General features: G+C 35.4%; 1 protein-coding gene across 8 annotated transcripts in view; it reads left to right on the forward strand.

Moving 5' to 3' along the window:
* The window catches only part of COMMD10 (COMM domain containing 10), a 244,942-nt gene that overhangs the window by 174,191 nt on the left and 48,538 nt on the right, over window positions 1–22,213 (forward strand). Inside the window, exon 6 of one of the 8 annotated variants that reach the window (XM_065546665.2) lies at window positions 1–22,213. This exon is cut by the window's right edge and continues 9,313 nt beyond it. The exons of the other annotated variants lie outside the window; for them this stretch is intronic. Coding sequence (XP_065402737.1) covers window positions 1–30 — 30 coding nt within the window. The 3' untranslated portion in view covers window positions 31–22,213. 8 annotated transcript variants of the gene reach the window in all.

Raw genomic sequence — 22,213 nt, forward strand, 5'->3', positions numbered from 1 at the left:
GTATTGGCATCATTTTTAAATAGTGTTTGAATCTGCAAATGGATATCAAATTTGAGTGTTATCCAATATAAGAAAAAGAAATGAATACTTGTATAGTCAACATTTTATACAAATGTAAGTACATAAAGTTTATATTAAAGAAAATACTTCAAAGTATTTTAAGTATTATAGCTAGTATTGATGCAGTATGGTCAAATTCATTTAGTGAAGGAGTCATTACTGCTACATCTAGCTTTTATAAAATTTGAAAAATTCATGAAGATTATATTAAATATTTTACCAATTTGGGAGACCAAGGCGGGTGGATCACGAGGTCAGGAGATCCAGACCATCCTGGCCAACATGGTGAAACTCTGTCTCTACTAAAAATACAAAAATTAGCCAAGCGTGGTGGCATGTGCCTGTAGTTCCAACTACTCAGGAGGCTGAGGCAGAAGAATTGCTTGAACCCGGAGGCAGAGGTTGCAGTGAGCCAAGATCATGCCACTGCACTCCAGCCTGGGCGAAAGAGCGAGACTCCATCTAAAATATATATACACATATATATATAATTTATATAAATATAGTACTTAATTTAAAAATAGCATTTCCTCTTATTCTCATTTGTTTATAATTATACTTCTAATATTTCTTATTGTAATTAATATGGAGTCTTTTAAAAAAACATTGCTTTTGTGAAGAAAATTTGGAGATGAATATTGGAAAATATACTGAATACCTGGAAGGAAAATAATTTTTTTTTGTCCTTCTTAATATAGAGGTCAAAATAGAAAAGCAATTTCTAAAGTTGCCATTCGTGGGAAAGGAAAGGCCTTATCATTTATAGAATTTGATATCAAGGGAACAGTTCTGAAGTAAAACAATCCAGACCATTACCACACTGATAATTTTCTCCAATTAGGCAGATTAGAGGTTTAATCCTAAAAGAACCCCAGTATCCAATATTTTTGCCTACATTTTTAACATTAAGGAAATCCTTTTTTAAAATTTATATTTTTAACCATCACACGAGATTTTTATTATTGGAAAAAGAACAGACAACAAATTAGAAGGTTTCTCATTGAGGACGATTGAGTTTTTAAATGTATGTTAACAGAAAGTAGGAAAACTGATCACACTTAACATGTATACAGTACTTATATGGACTGGAAAGTTGGTTCTTGTGCTTTCAGTAGAAACATAAAACAAATATGATGTTCTCACAGAAATAGTTTCATAATAGGTTATGTTTTTGTATAAAGTCCCATATTTTCACCAGAACTATTACAAACATTATAGTCATCAGCAAATGTTACACATGTCTAGCATAGAAATTTCTTTTTTTGTTGTTGTTGTTTGTTTGTTTGAGACGCAGTCTTGCTCTGTCACCAAGCTGGAGTTCACTGGCACAATCTCTGCTCACTACAACCTCCACCTCCCTGGGGTTCAAGTGATTTTACTGCCTCAGCCTCCCGAGTAGCTGGAACTACAGGTGCACGCCACCACGCCCAGCTTATTTTTGTATTTTTAGTAGAGATGGAGTTTCACCATGTTGGCCAGGATGATCTTGATCTCTTGACCTCGTGATCCACCTGCCTTAGCCTCCCAAAGTGCTGGGAATAGAGGCGTGAGCCACCGCACCCGGTCCTAGCCTAGAAATTTCTAAAGTGTATATAAATTAATCATATCAATTCTAAATTACAATTTTCTTAACATTTTTTAACCTGTTCTTCAGTTTTTACACTATATTTTTAGTCCAAAAAAAGATGATAGGATTCATTAGGATATTTTGAGGGGAAAGATTTTTAAATAGGTCATTTTGAAGATACTTTTGAGTAGACATAGTCATTACATAGTTATTAAAAACCAGAACTTTATATATTTTTATAAAAGGATTTCTAAATTCTAAAAGTAATAAATGACCTTAGGGAAGATTTGGAAAATACAAACAAGTATAAAGAAGAAAAAAAAGTTCCCCCAATCCCACTGTGCAAATCAACCACTCTTTTTTTTTTTTCCATGCTAAACTGTAGCCAGCTTTATTAAAGATACTTTCCATAAACAGTCATGGTATTTCAGGCAGGACATGGGCAGACATTCATTAACAGTATACAACAACTTTCAAACTCCCTTCTTCAATGGACTACCGAAAATCAGAAAGCCACTATAAAATCCAATGAAGTCTTCATCTGATGCTCTGAACAGGCAAAGTTTAGAGTGAGGGTTGACATTTCACATTTAGCATGTTGTTTAACAACTTTTCACAAGCTAACCCTGACTTTCAGAAAGTGAAATGAAAATGGTAGAATTTATCTGAAGATCCACAATCTAGAAACGGAGCCACTGCTCTTTTGACAGGTGCCATCTCAGTGGCATCACTGGAAAGTCCAGATTGCCTGACACACTGGTAACCAATGAGTGGGGGTCAGGTCCCAACAGATGTCTGGGTTTAAGGGAGTTAAGTCTATGCTGAAAGGTGGAAAGGGAGAAGAGAACATAAAAACTAATTTGTTTTTCCATACCACAAGGCTTTTGTGCCAAAGTGGCCATGTGTGTCAAAGTCAGGGAATCCCTCCTCCTGGAAGCCAAGAGGAAGTCTCTCAGAACTAGAAGGGAAATATGTTTTCCCCACATCAATCCAGCTTTGAAGACACTCTATTAGTGACGTATGCCCCTTCTCCTTAAAACAACAATGAAGTGTTCTGTGTGCTAACAGTATAGCTTAAAAAAAAAGTAAAACAAAATTCTGCATTTTTATGAAACTTGATAAAAATTGTATTTCAAACTGTACAGTCACCAGAAGTACAGTTATCAAAAATGAACATACTTCACTTGGCATCTCCATCCAGCACCTTCAGCTTTCTGTGCCTGGTCTGTTTTGACATCTCCATTTTCCCCTCCTTGCCAGCATCAGCTTTTGCCTTTTTCCCTTTAGGTACCTTCTCTCCCTTCTTGGCAGGGGACTTTTTAGGCCTGAGCTCTGGCTTTGGAGGAGCAGTTTTAGCAGACAACCTCACAGATCTTCTCTGTGGTTCGTCTTTTACCTTGACTTTATCTCCTTTAGCATCCCCTTCAGTCTTTCTCTTGCGATGGTGGTAGAACATAGGTGCTGGGCATAGGATGCAGCGGCATGCGGGCTTTGGTCGGTCTAGGGGTCATTCCTGCCTCTTCTTCACACTGCTCCAAATCAACCACTCTTAATAGTGAACTCTTTATAAATACCACTGTGTACATTTAAGTTGTTTATTATTTCTCACTGTTAAAAATAGTTTTTCCTCATACAATTTCTAAGGATGCTTCCTGATGACAGCAAAATGCAGTTTTCTAAAGAAATTTATCCAACTTGATAAAAGCAAGAGTTCTTCACTTAGGACAGGTATATGGGCTAGCTGTAAGAGCTTCCCTAATTTCTGTTTGACACAAATTTTCTTGGAAGTAAGGAAAGTAGAACCATATTCCCAGGAAGCATTCTCTTGGTGAGACAGAATAGAAGAAAGAATACATACTATGAGAACATTTTAGGGACAATTCTGAATAGTAGAAGAGTAGTAAGGGCTCCAAAAGAACTTACATTCCTTCTTTTGTCACTGGAAAATCCCAGCTAGCTTTGAATAGGGCGTTGACTCTACCCCCATATTAATATTCTTAGAGTGTGTTATAGATTGAATTGTGCTTCCTCAAAATTTGTATGTTGAAGCTATCTTTCCCAGTGTGTCTGTATATGGAGATAGGGCCTTTAATGAGGTAATTAAGGTTAAATGAGGTCATAAGGTAGGGCTGTAACCCAGTATGACTGGTGGCTTTGTAAGAAAAAGACTAGCTACCAGGTGTCTGCTTTAATAGAGAAAACCTATGAGACAAGACCATCCAAAAGCCAAGGAGAGAAGCCACAGGAGAAACCAGCCCTGCGGACAACTTGATCTTGGACTTTGAGCCTCCAGAACGGAAAGTCTGGAGACTGTTGTTGAAAATCTGGAGACTGTTGTTGGTGGCTGTTGTTTAAACCACCCAGTCTGTGGCGTTTTCTTATGGCAGCCCTAGCAAACCAATACAGATAGTTTTCTTTCTTTTTTTTTTTTTTTTAAACTAGTAGTGCTGTAGGCAGAATAACAGCTCCCCACAGATAGAAACTGCTAATCTGTGGACTATGTAAGCGTTAACTTAAAAGGAAAAAAGATTGGGAGACTCTCCTGGGTTATCTAGGTAGGCCATAAGCACAATAATAAATGTCCTTATAAGAGAGAGGCAGAGGGAGATTTGACACAGACATATGTAAGAGAAGTTGCTGCGATCACTAAGGCAGAGACTAGGATAATGGCCACAAGTCAAGAAATGCTGGCAGCTAGAAGGAGGAAGAGGCAAGAAGCAGATTCCCAAGAGGGAATGCAGCCCTCCTGACTCCTTGTTTTCTGCCCCGTGAAACTGTTTTTGGACTTTGTGAAGGAATACATTTCTTTTCGTTTAAGCTATTGAGTTTGTAGTAATTTGCCTTCAGCAGCCATAGGTAACTAATGCAAATAGCTGCTGAAAATACCAAATACTTTTCAGTGTCTAATGATGTAATCTTATGGTTTTTGAATCATATCATGTTTGCTTTCTAATTTGTGAAGAAATTAACTATGTCAATATACTTTTCTATTTTTTTGTAAACTCTACCTCATGCTGGTATTTTTTTTTCATACATTGACTGATTTGATAATATTTTGATAGAGGTTTTTTATTAAGGAATTAAATAGTCTCTACTTTTTCTTTTTTATACTGTCTTTGTCAGGTTTGGACTCATAAGGTTATATGTTAAATTGTTTTGGATACACAGTGGGAGCCCAGGTTATTCTAACCTTGAAAGTCAGTTATCAAAGCTGAAGCTTCCTATGATAGACAATTGGGAGATAATTTTGGCTCTTAAGTAGAAGAAGCCATATTAAAGTGTGTTTTTTAAGATAATAAGACATAACAGTACATCCATAAATTGCTTATAGGTACTTAGGGAGCAAAATCAGGCATTAAAGTTTCAGAAAACAATCTAGGTACTGAGTTTCTCAAACACATTCTGCCTCATTCATGTTCTTCAGGAGTGAAGACTACGTGACTTGAGTTGGGGGGGATTTAATCAGGAAGTAAAGGAATTCTAAGCCCCTAGAGAATGTCACAGTAGATGACTGAGAGGTGATCATGTTTATCTTTTCCCTGTAATTCTTTTATTCCTTTGAAAGAGGTGAACATCATAGATAATAAACTTTGAGAATGTTAGGGTACGGCAGGGAACATATCTGTATAGGTTAGAATTTCTGAGCTTGGCAGCCTTGGACTTTTTGTGAGACAAAGAAGAGTAGAGTTATAAGGATCCATGGATACATATGTAACCCAAGTATTGTATAAACACGGGAAAAATAATATAACTTACATGTCTATTATTCCAGATTTTCAAATATACTTAATTACTTCGTAAATCTAAATCATCAACGGAAAAATTATGTTTCTAAATTTGTGGCACCTTTAGTTAATGCTTTCAAACAACAAATAATAAGAGCTTATACCTGTTACCTATGGGAATCTGAAAAGTGAGTTTAAAATAATTATTTTAAAGGGACCATCTTCTAAATGAAACCCTCCCTATAATCTTATAAAATTAATCAGGGAAGAAGGGATAGCGAGAAACAAAACCAAGCTTGCAGCACATTCAGCATTAATCACTAGGTCAGGCTTGCTCTCTGATCTGCTTCTTCACAGTTGTTTGGTGCCTATTGTCCTAGAATCACATAGACCTTAGATTATAGTTCTCCTTAACTGCTCCATAGATAACAACTTGAACATTATGAAACATTAAGTTTTCCCTTTGAGATATTCTTTTTTTTTTTTTAAAGTGTTCCAAAGGCACATTGGCACCTTTAGGATATTCTTTCAGGTCCTGCATACCAGTGAAACTGTAGGCACCAGCTGGTCTGATGGTGAGCTGACTCAGCAAAGAACACACTCTGTATCCTCATGATTTCATCTCCCTTACTCCAACCAATCAATGACCCCAATTTTCCAACCCCTTGCCCTCTACTATCCCCTTAAAATCCCTGGCCCAGAACTCACCTGGGAGATGGATTTGGGGGTCTCCTCTCATCTCCTTTCTCAGCCACCCTGTAGTCATTAAATTCTTTCTGTGTTACAAACCCTGCTGTCTCAGTATATTGGTCTGTTACTGTACAGCAGGCATACAAATTTGTTGGTCTTGAATCTAAACACCAGTCCCTTAATCTTATTACTGAGGATACTCTTGGCTGTATAGTTACTCATGGTTACATTGCTAGTTAGTTACAGAACCCTGGTGAGAGCCTGTGTTTTCAAGATCTCTTCAAAATGCTGTGAAGAAAAGATCTTAGGTTTAGGTCTTAGTAGTGATTATTTTGTTTGACTTTGGAAAAGTGTAGATACTTGCATCTCCTCACTGTGAGCTATGCACAGATGAAATGTTGCATTATTACTTTTTGAAAGATGCAGGATAGCTTCTGTTTTTGAACATTATGCTTTAGTTGTTGTAGCCACCATTCTTTATTTAAATGAGTAGAAAATCAAGAGGAAAGTAAGGATGGATTTTTGCAGTCCTTTGCTTATTTTCCAACATTTTTTCTTACCAGAGAAAACATAACTTAGATAGGTAGATAGGAAGGGAGGGAGGTAGATAGGCAGGTAGTTAGTTCAACCAGAAAAAAATAAAGTCTGTTTTAGCAGGTTGTGAGAAGATGAACTGAATCTGTCAATGTGCGCATCTTCTTTAGTTAGCAGGAGTGGACGTGGGTAAGCCTTGGTGCAGCAAATAATACTAATAAGTGCATATGTTCCAAATAGAGATGTGGTCATAGGAGGGGAAAAATGTTAATGCTATCTGGGGTGTTAAGAAGTTAGGGAAAGGCACAGAGCATAATTGAGATGAAATTGCAACTTCTTACTCTCTTCAGTGATAGCTAAATCTAATTTAAGTCTGTTACTCTGTTCTCATGAAAATATTCTCAAGAGTTGAAGAAAATAGTAAGGCAATCTATATGGACCTTAACAAAACTTAGTTTTGACTATTGGAATTAAATTTTAATATTTTAATTTGGAAATCTACTCATCCTGAAATCTCTTTTAGTAAAAACATGGAATCTTTTAATATGCATTAGAATTATTTTGGTCAATAATTATAGTTTCTGTACCAATTAGGGTATCAAACCCTTATATTTAAATTATATTAAATTGACTCATTGACTCATCTAGTTAAATGGGAATATGCTTTCAGAAGTAGAATGAAGTCTACTTGTATTTGTAAAGTTGACACAATGTTTTATGAGGGAATTTAATATTCTTTTCAGGAACATGAGGCTGGACAGAAAGATAATCGTGCAAAAAATTATCTCAGTTTTTCATTTTGGCCTTTTGTTCATAAAAGAGCTAGAATTAAAAAGAAAACAACATTTAGCCTATTTATTTATTTATTATTTTTTGAGACGGTGTCTTGCTCTGTTGCTCAGGCTGGAGTGCAGTGGCACGATCTCGGCTCACTGCAACCTCCGCCTCCCAGGTTCAAGCAATTCTCCTGCCTCTGCCTCCTGAGTAGCTGGGACTATAGGTGTGCACCACCATGCCTGGCTAATTTTTTGTATTTTTAGTAGAGACAGGGTTTTACCATGTTGATCTGGCTTGTCTTGAGCTCCTGACCTTGTGATCTGCCTGCCTCGACCTCCAAAGTGCTGGGATTATGAGCATGAGCCACTGCTCCTGGCCCCCCTTTTTAATATTATGGTTATTTTAGTTGATATCTTCAGATTCCTCTTGATTGGAGTATATAAAATATGTAATAGCATTGTGTTATTTTAATTTTACTTGTCTATGTTCTTATTTCTTTGAAGTTGCTATTTTTCACTATATTTTGCCGTCACCTATAAATTATAAATATCAGTCTTAATAGGAGTCAGGTATTTTCTATATTGAATATTTTTTTTAAAAAAAGGAGATAGGATAAAATATGACAAAGTCAAATCTAAGAATTACTTTAGAGAAGTCAGAGGATTTTTATTTAGTATTGAGAAGTATAAGGTAAATTAAATTTATAGATCAGAGAAAAAAGTTTTTATTACAATGTAATATGTGAGACAAAAAAATAGGATATGATTATCTACATTTTATTTGAATATCGTTTATTAAACAAATATTTACTTAGCTACAAATTATGTAGTAGAAAGTGTCTCAGGCTCTGGGAATATATTTGCAAACATACTGGTCAGTGAAACATTAAATTTCTAATTAGAAATTTTAGAAGTTCTAAGAAAGCAGAAAGCTCATGGTCCTTTTGGAACATAGTCTAGGGAGATTTAACATAATCCAGAGAAGCTCGGGAAAAATTTATGTGACAGAGACCATAGGGTTGAGTCAGAGAGGGACAGAAGGGGTTTGGAGAGAATGTTATTGGAATGCAGGAATCGTATGTTCAAAAACTCTGAAGAGACTATAATGTATCTTTCAGGTAAGATACCCTGAAAGAAGTTCATGATCACAGGAGTGGAGTCAGTGAGAAGAGGTGAAACCAGACTGGAATGGTTCAAAGACAATACTTGAAATTATCTGATTAAAAATAAGCCACTGAACATAGCCTTAAGAATGATGGTTATTCCATTTGGTATTCTTTGCTGAACTGCTTAACAGTATTTTTATGTTTCCATGTGCTGGATTCATTTTAGAAATGTGTTAAAAAGTAAAGCATGTATTAGAAGCACCACTATAAGACCATGGAAATAGTTTTACTGTTTGTCTCTTTTGTTTTATATTTTTTAAGAACAAAGCTTCCATTTTCAGCTTCCATCTCTTGGACTATTCATTTAACCGTGATCTTTCGGTTTCTCAATCCAAGTTCTAAGGATTCTGAGGTTGGTCGTTTAACTCTTCATCCTTTTAAAAAACTGAAGCAATGTATTTTTTCAGTGAAAGATAGTTCATAAATCTTGCTGCTCAAATAAATCATTAGTCTATAGGAGGACTTCAGTTGGGAATTGGTTTATTCTTGTTCACTAGAATTAGGAAACCCTATGTAGATAGGAGCCATCTCTGTTTATACTTGTTGTCTCTACAGTTCCCAGCCATTGCCTAGTATATTAATCCATTTTTGTTGCTATAAAGGAATACCTGAGACTGGGTAATTTACAAAGGAATGATATTTATTTTAGCTCATGGTTCTGCAGACTGTACAGGAAGTATAGTGCTAGCATCTGCTTCTGGTAAGACCTCAAGAAGCTTACAATCATGGTGGAAGGCAAAGGGGGAGTTGGCATATCACATGGTGAAAGGGAACAAGGGGCGGCCCACTCTTCTAAACAATCAGATCTCACATGAACTCAGCGAGAACTCATTTATTGTGAGGACAGCACCAAGCCATTCATGAGGGCTCTTCCCCCAAGCCCCAAACACCTCCCCCTAGGCCCACCTCCAGCATCAGACATCCCATTTCAACATGAGGTTTGGAGGGGACAAAATATTCAAACCATATCACCTGGGATATTATTGATGCACTTATTTGTTGATTGAATTAATCATAATTTTTGTTGGCATTACATTTTATTTTGACTTTAAATGCTGATTAGTATTTGATAGTTCCATGGTTCTGCGATAACATTTAGGCTTGTAGTGAATGAAACATTGCAATATTGTTTAACCTTTTATTTTAAATTTAAATAAAAGATGGATAAGAATGTTACTTTAACATTTTATATAATATCCTTTAACAATCTGTAGGCTAATCTTTAGTTTATGGGACTCCCCATAAACTAGGGTAATTTCTCCTAACCCATAATGCAGTTTTACTGATTCTTCTGCCATTTCCAATTTGTTGCTGTGCCCATTTGGTGAATATTTTATTTCACTTATTATACTTTTTAGATCTAGAGTTTTCTTTTTTTCGTTTCTGTTTTTCTCTTGAGATTTATTCTGTGTTCACTCACTGATAGCATATTTTTCTTCAGTTCTTTGAATATATGTATAATAGCTTTTTTGAATTATTTTACTTGCTAAATACAACATCTGAGCCCAGTTAGAGTCATTTGTATTGAGTGTATTTTTTCCTAATTTCTTGAAGACTTTCCTGTTTGTTTTGGGGGATTCTTTTTTTTTTTTTTTTTTTTTTTTTTTTTGGTGTATGTAGAAATTTCTGGTTGAAGACTAGACACTGGGAAACACATGGTGAAATGACTCTGGGTTCTGTTATATTCTTTCGAGGACCTTGGCTTTTTGTTCTAGTAGGCAATTGACTTCCTTGGGTTGAAACCACAAACTGTCTCCTGTGAGGTATTCAGCTTACACCTTTCCCCTGCTGCTTTGTTAACCTGAACACCTGTAGGTCCCCCTTGTACATGCATAATGTGATAGCCCAAAGATTTTGGCAGATGCTCATCTTCTCTGTTGTTTCTTTGTGTCTCAGAATTTCCTCCTAACTGACAGTAGCTATGCCAGCTTTGGGCCCTGTACTCTGACACTTCAAGCCTGTCTAGATTCATCTTTCTACCACTCAAGCTGTAAATGATTGAAGAATGTTCTCAGTTAATAAAAGAATCACTGATTTAAAAATTTTTTTTTTCTCTTCCTGCTTTTTCACTAGGCTTCATAGGCCTCCCTTGCTCATGTGTAATTTTTGTTGTCAGCCAGGAATTTGTGTAGTTTGTGCTCTGAATTTGAGTCTCGTGCCTTCTGAGATCAGCTTGGTGCTAAGATTTTTCCTTTAAATTTTCAGCTGTTTTTCCAGCTCTCAACTCTTAAGTTCTAGCATCTTTAGCCAATGCGATGCCATTTTTTTCTTCTCCTTTTTTGTAGCTGTAGCTATGGAGTTTGGTCAGTGCCCTGGAGCCAGTATGAACTCTCAATTCTTACCCCTTCTAGTTTTCAAAATAAAACTCTCTTCAGCCTTATGTCTGCATTTGAAAGTTTAAAGTATCTTTAAGTAGTTTGTTTGCTTTAATCTAGTATCTTATTATTGGTATCTCTGGGGTTTTGTATGGCCACGTCAGTTTTTCTCATAACCAGAAGTTAAACTACTTCATCCCTATTGATTTCAAATAGTACATTTAAAACAAGAGCTTCTAAACATTCAATAAGATTCAAATGATATTTTAGACATTAACTTACATCTCAACTCTTCCAAGTTTGTAAGTTCATGTTTATACTTTGTACTTCCCCTGTTTTTTTTTTTTTTTTTTTTTTTTTAAGATCAGCAAATTATATTTTAGCTGATGGACTTTTCTCAGTTTGTGTTAATTACATGGGTATCTCTATTTAGTAGTGCATTTAGAGTCACTATTTTTTACTGCTGCAGGTATCTAGACATTTGATTGGAAAATAGTTTGTCATTGAACTTAGTAGCAATATTGGGGGACTTGGGACTAAAAGGCACCAATCAACTTAGAAAACCAAGCCCTGTAGTAACACAAGGAAAAAAAAAAAAATTTTCCTGAAGCCAATACCTTGGGAAATAAAGATAATAGAAATGAAATCACCTAAGTGGATGACCTTAATATTTCTGAATATGTTCCATAACCCTCACAGGTAATAGTGGACTGGCAGCTGGGAGACAGAGGACAAAACATAAATGTAGAATTTCAAGGATCTTCCTATTTTCTGTTAAAGTAGCAGGAAGTATGAATTACTAGAGACTTTACGTATAGTCAGATTGCTGAGTTTCAGTTTCAGATATTTTTCAGACATTCTCCCACTTCACTCTGATTTCGTATGAGTTCATATTATTTTATGCCCCAGGCCCAAAGGGTAGATAAGTGTACTGCTCTAAAGTATACTGTTTAGCTGATTCACTCTCCCCCTCTTTTGCCTTCTGGTTTCACAGAGTGTTAAGCAGGAAAGCAGGGTCTGTATCTATCTGTACTATAGGTTCACTATCCTTGCCATAAATTAAGTTGATCACTTAAAAAGTATCACTACTTTAGTACTGGATTTAGCTCACTTTTAACAGAAATTTCATGGTGATCTTTTCTTATTTCAAGGCCCTTAGATCTTACCCAATTTTCTCGTTAATGAAGCATCTCATTCTCCTTCAACAGGGCTTGCGTTTCCTTTGAACAAACATTATTCCTACCAATAACTCTGATAACTTTCTGGTAATTTAATTGTGGTTACCCATCCTCTTTATTCTCCATCAGTTCATTTTAGATATTCTTCTGATTTCCTTTTGTCTTTCACAAGATCTTTGAATCTCATTTTCTCTACATCTTTAATATGACCTACAAAAAAAGTTCGTTCAATTTATATGTCCTGCCACCAAATAGTACTCTGCTTGAAATTCCACATTTATGTTTTGTCTCCTCTGACACAGGTAATAACCAGTCCACTATTATCTGTGGGGGTTATGGAACATGTCCAGAAATACTAAGGCTGCCCACTTAGGTGATTTTATTCTTATTATCTTCATTATCCAAGGTATTGGCTTCAGAATGTTTTTTCTCCTCATGTTTTCTGACTTGATTGGTGATGCCAAGCATTCACACAGCTTTTCAGTTTCTCAGCTTAGATGCAAGGAATGTTAAAAAGTTACTATCAGTGCCTTTAATCATGAAAAAGACAAGTAGAAGGAATTAGTTCTCTCACGCAGGGACATCAGTGTGTATATATACCAGTGGGAATCAGACATCATGTCTAGGTAAAATCACTTATCACACTGCAGCTACTTTTTTCAACTGGTAATTTTAGCCAAACTAGGTCATGTTATAAATGTCAGCAAGGCAAAAGAGAGAATAAAATGTCATCAGAATAATGCACATACATTTCAGTGGAGCTTAAAATCTTTTATAGGAGACAGGATTATGAGGTAGGAGGTTTTTTTCATTGCAGCGATAAATGTGAATACAGTTACTATGATTCTTTCTTAAGGTATTCACTTTGGCCTCATTCCTGCTTTCCTTAAAAGTCAAGTTAGCTTGTAGATAAGAGTTTTAAGCCAAATAAATAACAGTTATTGTAGTGATTTGGTTGAAAAATACACTTCTAATTCCCCTTTAAAAACTGAGAAGAAATATAGTGCAATGTCAGCCACAAAATCATTATTTTGATAGCTAACATCATTTGTATTCTAGGCTAGAATTTTAAAACAAAGTTCAAAAAAATAAAATTTTATTCACATTGTTGATTTTGCCAAATGACACAAGCTATATGTTAATATTAAATTAATATAGGCAAATTGAAGAAAATATCACATTTATCACTTTTATATGTAGTCATTTTTATTTCAATAACCAGAATTGTAGGTTTTAAAAAACGTTTGAAAATTTGCTTTAATAGGTTTGACAAAGAACCTTTAATAGACCACCACTTTTTATTTCAAATTTTCAGTTAAACCTCAAGAAATAATATGGTCCTGCTGTGATTTTTAAATGAATGCTTTTGTAGTTGCATAAATTGTGTTTTTTCATGAATATTAGGATTGTAAAAATTAAGTCTGAATTCTGATCCTTTTCCTTTCAGGCTTATTAAAATAAGATCTTTTAGGAACACTGTGACTCTCTCCTTGTTAGTCTTATGTTGTAACTTAGCCCTGATTATAAACAAACTTTAACTGTTTCTTAATTCAGTTTTTTCTTTTGTCATGAGCAAAGAAAAATTACTGAAATGAGTAAGCATTGAGACATATTCTTGTATTTGAAAACTTAGTATGGGGATCATATTTTTGACTCCCGGCTCAGGATAGGATTAAGTAGGGTAGATTATTTTATCTTTTTATAAAATATGTAAAATAAATATTTGCCTATAGACATTACAATTTATAGTAGAGGAGTTTCACATTAAAAAGATGCTGATTTGCCTTTACATTTAGGCATAAAAGAAGGAGTACATAGAGAGCATTTATAATTTATCCACTTTAAACATAATTATTTTTTATTATTTCCCTTTGTACTATTATTAATCCTACTCATAGAATGAAAGATGGGGCATCAAACTTGTATCTAAGATTGATGATATGTTTTGAGTCAGGGGCAGACAAATACAGTAATGGCTTAGTCTGATATACAGGCATTTTGGGTTCAATCTCTAGGGACAGGTATTCATATGTAATAAAACTTACCACTTGAACTGGCATTGACTGTCATTGTTAAAAATCCTAGCAGGATCAGCATTCACCAAGTAAATATAAAGATCGAATTTACCTTCTTCTGGCAAGGTAGGCAGAGAAGCAGGACAAAGCATAAAGACTTGATAGCATTACATCTGTTCAACTGTACTTCAAAGAAAAGAAGTGGCAATGATTAAGGGTACTGTTCAATTCAACAAGCAATTATTGAGCAGTTCTATAGCCCAACATTGTGTTAGCTGCTAAAGGATACAAAAGGAGAAGACAGTATGATTTTGCACTAAAGTAGTTTATCATCTAATTTGGAAGACAAATGGTTTGTATATGAAACAGCTAGAAAATAAATTATGACAGTATGTAATTGAATGTAGTTGTTCATGCAACAGAATACAAGCACAATTTATTTGTCCAGCAAGTGAAAAGATATATCTTTATTATGTTAAATTTTGTGTGGCAACATAAAGTAACATAGCCTGAGTTAATTCAGATCTTTGGTTATTTAAGATGAAAAAAACCCCAGCAATTTAAATGGTATTTATTTAAAATATCCTTTATTTTATTTATAGTCCTTTATTTAGACCACCTAAAAACACTGATTAGATATATGATTACTCATACCTGAGCCACCCCCCCAAAAAAAATCAAGAATAGCTTACTCACTGTTAATGATACAGTCCATTGAGTATAAACTTTATTAGGTTTTGTTCACTGTTGATTCTTTGCCTCATATATCATAAAGGTTCATTCTGTCTGTTTTGCAGTATTTTCCAATGTCTAGGTATTCTGAATTATGGTCATTGAAAAGTAGGTCTCAAAGAGCATAGTAGTCTCCTTAGGTTTGCATAAGGAAGCGCCATGTAGCAAAGCAGCCTTACTATGTTTTTGTTTTTGCATTTGTTTTATTTTTATCTCCATTACTTGTTAAGTGGTAATAGTGTAGTAGCGTCTTAAAATACCATATTATTAAGATTCAGCCGGGGAACCTTCTCCTATTCTTTGCTCCTCGGATATTTCTCTACTGTACCCCCATAGCTCTTGAACATCTTATGACATATAACATTGTATTTTAATTTAATAAATTCATTCGTCTATTCACTAGACTGGCTTCTTTGCATTATAACCAGGATTTCACATAGATGCTGGTACCTCGTAGATTTCTAATAAATACTTGCTGAATTAAGGAAACATGAATTTATGTTCTACATCATGATGCTAGTGAAAATTTGTTACTGTGTTTATTTCTTACAATAAAAAAACATGGGGTGCATCCTGTAGTTGCGTCCAGTAGGAATCAATTATTGATACCCAGTGATGTAGACCTTGTTTTAAAAAAAGAAAAGGAAGGAAGGCAGCCTCTTCTTTTACCAGTCTCCACCTCAACTATATAATTTTCTTTAAGAAAACTGATTTCAAAAGCTGTGATATCCATTTCTCTTTACTATAAACAGTTCTTGAAGTTGCCTTGACAAGCACAGATTCCTTGAATCAGTCCAAATACATGATATATAGATATATAATATGTGTGTGTGTTGACATCTTTAGTAGAAACAGCTTTTCAGATATTGATTTCATATCGTCTTCCTCCCACCTTTCCTTGCCTTCATGATTTCAGATACAGTTTCAAACTGCATCTTAATTGTGGGGAGTGGGGATACTATTTAGCCTCTGGCTCCTCTTTTTTAAGGTTATTTCTGATACTGCCTTGGAGTGGTTCAAACCCAAAATAAATGCAGTTTACTGCCTATCACTCCATACTTTTAAGATAGTTTTGCCAGCTTTTAGAGACTCTCAGATGTTCTAAAGTAAGGTCCGGCTGATTCTACATCCTGTTGGTGGTAGGTGTTAGTGCTGTCACTTTGGCAAAGTGTTTTTGACTTGAGATAGAATCATTAATCCAGGGATATCTTGTTAATAAATTTACTGACCACTCACTTGGAATTTTTGATGTAGCAGTTTTTAATAATACAGCTTTTTCACGTCAACAAGAGTACATTCTGACTAGTTTTATTTATAAAAGGATACAATACTAATGTTTAATATTAGAACAGTTAGCAGTAGTTAACTTTGGAGAACAAAAATGGTAGAGGTAAGGGGTCAGTAAGAGGACTTCTGAGGATGCAAGTAATGTGTTATTTATTCAGCGAGGGGTGGTCATATGGGTATGTTTATTTTGTGGTAACTCATTGAGCTATATGAATGCTATACTTCACTAAAATCTATGGAGATCAAAGGCTACTTTAGCAGCTTTAGTCTGATGACAAACATTATTTCTTAAACAATGGGCAAAATTTTCTTCTGACTTGCAGATTCCTACAGTCTAAAGGGAAAGATAAAACTATTTTAGTATGATAGCTAAAATGCTTTTGCTCTTTTAAAATTGTCATTACAAAGTGTATTGTTTATTTTAACTTTCATATGACTGGTATTGGCTACTTAAAATTCTTTAAAGAAATTAATTGGGAAATAACAATTGAACATGAATACGAGAGTACTTACTTCAAGACAATCCAGAAAAAAAAAACCAGAATATAAAATGTAATGTGTTTAACAAAAAACAAATGTCATTTTGTATTTAAAGAACAGTTTAAGATATGTTTAAAACAACTGCTTCTGGACTGAATGATATTACTTCACACCCCCTCCATGGCAAAGAGGTCATCTAAGTTAGTTGTAGTCAACTGCACCAAGCTGAAGAGCCACTTTACACTGAACTGAATTTTGTATGGCAGCTGGAAAGAACCACAGACTTCAGTAACACATCCTAATTGGCAGAAACCCTGCTTCTGATGCTAAACAGCATGCCAGGATTGCATACTATATCAATTTCAGAAGTCCAAGTTACATTTGGATTTATTGTTTATCCAGCCACAAGTAAGCTGCCTTTTGTAACTTACCCATTGGCTTACTGGGTTATGAATTTCTAATTAGAAATGGAGGACTTTGAGATGTTATAAGTGGGGGCCCAATAAGGAGTACTGCAGACACACAGATTGAATATCACTGTCCTTAAAAAAAAAAAAAAAAAAAAAAAAGAAGGTCTTTTAAATTGAAATATCAAAATCATGATTAAAATCAAAAGGTAGACAAATGAGGTAGGATAAATTCAATCCATGGTGTTGGTACCAGTACTCTTCACATGAAAAAGGACTTTGGCATAAATATTCAGAAATAACAAAGATCAACCATCTTGGCCAACATGGAGAAACTCCTTCTGTACTAAAAATACAAAAATTAGCTGGATGTGGTAGCGGGTGCCTGTAATCCTAGCTACTCTGGAGGCTGAGACAAGAGAATTGCTTAAACCCCGGGGGGCAGAGATTGCAGTGAGCCAAGGTCACACCACTGCACCCCAGCCTGGGCAACAGCAAGACTCCGTCTCAAAAAAGTAAAAATAAATAAGAAAAAAGATCAATAAGCTGAAAAATATTATAAATTTGATGTTGAATAATTCGTTAGACATAAAATTACAGAGTACTTAACATTTGTCAGGTACTCTTTTAATTGCTTTACATATATTGTTTAATTCTCAAACAACCTATGAGATACAGGATAAACAAAGAGAAGTTAAGTACATGTATAAGGTCACCCAAATGACATTTAAATCCAGGCAGTCTGATTGTAATTCTGTGCTCTTACCCTTAAAGGGATTGGGCAATTCCAGCTAAATGGTGTGCCTGAATAAAATGTGGAGCACGATAGCATTCATAATATTTATTCATTCAACAAATATTTATTCAGTGCTTACGACTGGGCCAGGCACTATGCTGGGTATTTAGGATATAATATTCCCCCACTTATCCATGGTTTTACTTTGCACAGTTTCAGTTACCTGTGGTTAACTGTGGTCTGAAAATAGGTGAATACAGTACAATAAGATAATGTATGTGTGAGAGAGAAAGACTACATTCTTGTGATTCGTATTACAGTATATAGTTATAATTATTCTGTTTTATTATTGTTAATCTTTTACAGTTCTTAATATACAAATTAAACTTATCATAGGTATGTATAATAGGAAAAAACTTAGTATATGTAAGGCTCAGTGCTTCTGGCAGTTTCAGGCATCTGCTGGGGGACTTGAAATATATCTCCCACAGATAAGGGGGAACTACACATAACAGTTTATGAAAGTCCTTGACCCTTGTGAAGTCGTATTCTAGTAGAGTTTTACAGACAATAAGCCAAAAAGTAAAACAACTAGGTTGTCTAATAAAATATTTACTTTCAAGCTATGAAGGGGACTGTAATTTCATAAGGTGGTCAAGGAAGCCCTCACTGATAAGGTGACATTTGAGTAAAGATTTGAAAGATGTGAGAGGATAACCCATGAGGAATGTTCTTGAAGTAGAACATTCCAGGTAAAGAAATCAGCAAGGGCAAAGTCCCTGAGAAGAAAATGAGCTTGGTATCTTCATGAACAAGGAGAGAGTTTTACTGAAGCACAGTAAACAAGAGGGAGATTGGAAGAGGAGAGGTGAGAGGATTGTAGTAGGACGGATGATGTAAAGCCATTGTTAGGATTTTTAGCTATTGTTTTCAAATGGGAAGCCATTTGCATAGAAAATCAGACCTCAAAATGTTGAAAGAAGGGTTCTAGAAGAATCCTTGATAACTGGAAAGATGAAGTTTTTACATTAACAGAGGAGGTAAAGAGTAATAATCAAACATAGGAAGATCTTCAGTCAGTGATGCTAAAGTGTCTGAAGAGTCATGGTCCCCAGTAGGGGAAGGAGGAGAAAGACAGTGAAAGGAGTCTAAAATTTTCACTGGCATTGTACGTAGAAAGACTAGGCTTTGAGTGGACATCTGCTATGGAAGTCAGGTGACAGTGGAGGCCAAAGTAACAAAGGCAGGCAGGGAAATTCTCAGAAGCATCAGAGTAATACAGTGAAATTCCTCATAGAAATACTATCAAGGAAAGACAGAAAAAGCCATTGGACAGCTATGTCAATCAACTAGGGCAGCTTTGCTAATGAACACACTCTTAAATCTGGCAATTGAAAGGCTGCCTGTTTCAAAACAAACAAAAAAGTAATGAATAGCAATGAAAAGAAAAAATTTCTATTTTGGAATAATTATTAGTACAAGGTCACATGGACGGGAACAATTACCCATTGTTTACATAAATTCTCATGGTAGCAATAATCTAATGCATATGGCTTTGAAGATGAGTAAAATTATTACTTTAATACAGCAAAACTGGTAAATCATGAATGATGTAGACTGCTTATGCAAATATATTTGAAGTAAAGTAAAATTCAGTGTTCAAATGGAGAAACCATTGAAGTGTCCAGTAATGATGCATTTAAATAAGGTAATTTGGCTGCAACTCCATTCATCTGTAAATAATTTACACACAGATCGAGTTAGGAACTTCCGAAAAAATAGTACTCATTCTAAAAACATACCCAATTGGATAATTTCACCTATAAAGTTAAAGAGTACTGATTTTAAAGGGTTCTCAGAGTCCGTTTTGTGAAGAGATCCCTTAAAGTATAATGGTGGCAGAGCACAGGGAAGAGCTCACGTGCAGCCGCAGGAGTGCTGGGGGAAAAGGGCAGCAGCTCCACTAAGCAGCCACTTAGAAAAGAGTTGGATAAGAGCAGTCTCTTCAGAGTCTGACACCTTTCATTTTACTGGAAAATCCCCACCTAGTCTGTCTACATCTTACCAGTGAACTTCTTCAAATGTAAAGGTATTTGTAAGAGGACATAAAAATCAATCATTTGTATAATATAATTTCAGATCTGTGCCTTTCATATATATTTTTACCACTTATTTTTTCCATTTGTGAAATGTGCTGGCACCTACTTTAACAAACTGATACAATCGAGAAGAGAGAGTGTGGGCTACTAATAAGAAGCTCATCAGTCAAAACATAGTCAAAAACAGAGAACAGGTTGATAACGAATACTTAATTCTTTTTAGGAGTGTTTTTGCTCCTATAGGATTCAGAATGATAAAAGCTGTAATTCCATTTGGCTGCAAATTGTAGGAATGTTGCTTGCTTGTTCCATTTTGAATTCCAGGTTGAATCAGTTGCTTTCTTGAACATTTGGAAAGCTGTCATTTAAGCATTTCAGGTATTTCACTTTCCTATTATAGTCCTGGGTTAGATTGTTGTTTCTTAGCTCTCACCTCTTCATCTATTACAATTTTCCCCATCATTTAATTGGAGTATATCCTCAAAGATCTTCCACAGAAAAGGCATACTGGAGATACAATTTCAGAGTTCTTGAAGGTCTGAATTATCTCTGTTTGCTTTCATATTTAATAGATAGTTCGGGTATGTAGACTTCTGTTTTCAAAATCATTCTCCTGTAGAACCTTGATATTTCCTCCATTGTGTCCTGGAATTTAGGGTTGCTGATGAAAAATAGAATCCCAATTTGATTCACATTCTTTTGTTGGTAACATCTTTTTCCCTCCTTGGAATCTCTTAGGATTTTCTTCTTTATCTTCGGTGGATAAAACTTCAAGAGAGTATATTTGGATTCGAGTATTTTATTCATTCAGTCTGCTTGATAACTTGCTCAGCCTTTGCATCTTAAGATTAATAGTTTTCTTCAAGTCTGGTAGTTTTTAAAAATTATTTCCCTGATTTTCTTCTATAGCACACATACATTATTTGTGCCCACCTGTTACCTTTGGTTATCTTTGAACACTCTATGTTTCATTCGCCACATATATTTCCTTAGAAATAAGAACATTATATAGTTTGTTAGAAAATGATACATGTTATTGTAACAGAAGAAGTAGAGCAGAGGAGAAAACCTAGATAACCTTGGGTATGGAAGCATCCAAGATGTCTTCCAGAGGATAAGTAAACTTGGTACATCAGGACAATGGAATATTATTCAGTGCTAAAAAATGATTCGGCTGGGTGCGGTGGCTCACACCTGTAATCCCAGCACTTTGGGAGGCTGAGGTGGGTGGATCACCTGAGCTCAGGAGTTTGAGACCAGCCTGGCCAACATGGTGAAACCCCGTCTCTACTAAAAATACAAAAATTAGGTGGGTGTGGTGGCGGGCACCTGTAATCCCAGCTACTAGGGAGGCTGAGGCAGGAGAATAGCTTGGACCTGGGAGGCGGACGTTGCAGTGAGCCGAGATCATGCCACTGTACTCCAGCCTGGGCGACACGAGCAAGACTCCATCTCAAAAAAGAAAAATAAAAGAAATGATCCATCGGGCCATGAAAGACATGGAGATCCCTTAAATACGCATTACTAACTCAAAGAAGCCGATGTGAAAACACTCTATACTTCACGATTCCAATTATATGACATTCTGGAAGAGGCAAAACTGTGAAGAGAGTAAAAGAGATCAGGGGTTGGGGGTGGGAGATGAGTAGATGGAACACAGATGATTTTTAGGGCTCCAGTAAATACCATGTATGATACTTACAATTTATCCAAACTCACAGAATTTACAACACCAAGAGTGAACCCTAATGTAAACTATGGACGTTGGGTGATTATGAGGTGTCAGTATAGGTTCATTGACTATAATAAATGTACTACTGTGGTGGGGGATACTGACAGTAGGGGTTATATGGGAAATTTCTATATCTTCCTCTCAATTTTGCTGTGAAACTAAAACCAATCTAAAAGAGATTTTTTTAAGAAGTAGAGCAAAGGAGTTAATGTATTGGGGTGGGGGTATGCAAATTGCGATTATTGAATAGAATGATCGAGCTAGGCCTCGTTGAGAAGCTGACGTGAGCACTGAGCAAAGATTGTGGCTATCTGAATGAAGAATGTTACAGGCAGAGGATATAACTAGTACAAGGACCCTAAAGTAGCATGTCTCTGGTATGTTTGATGAACAGCAAGCAGGTTAATGTGGCTCAAGTAAATTGAGTGAGGGAGAGAGAATGGTGGGAAATAAGATCAGAGAGGTAAATTGAAATGGGCTACATCACTAGTCTAGACTTTGTAGGCTAGTGTAGAGATTTCTTAGTGTGAGAGAGATGGGAAGTGTTTACAGAGTAGAACAGTAATGGTTAAATTTGAGCATTTTTCTCTTTGGTAGTTTTATTAAAACATGTAACATTACAGTTTTACAAATCACATGATTTTCAATTTAGTTCTATCATAAGTTCATAAACTTGAAAAAAAAATACTACACCAAGCTTTTATTTTAAAATGT

Source organism: Macaca fascicularis, chromosome 6, assembly GCF_037993035.2.
Source record: "Macaca fascicularis isolate 582-1 chromosome 6, T2T-MFA8v1.1".
In the NCBI taxonomy this organism is placed as follows: Eukaryota; Metazoa; Chordata; class Mammalia; order Primates; family Cercopithecidae; genus Macaca; species Macaca fascicularis.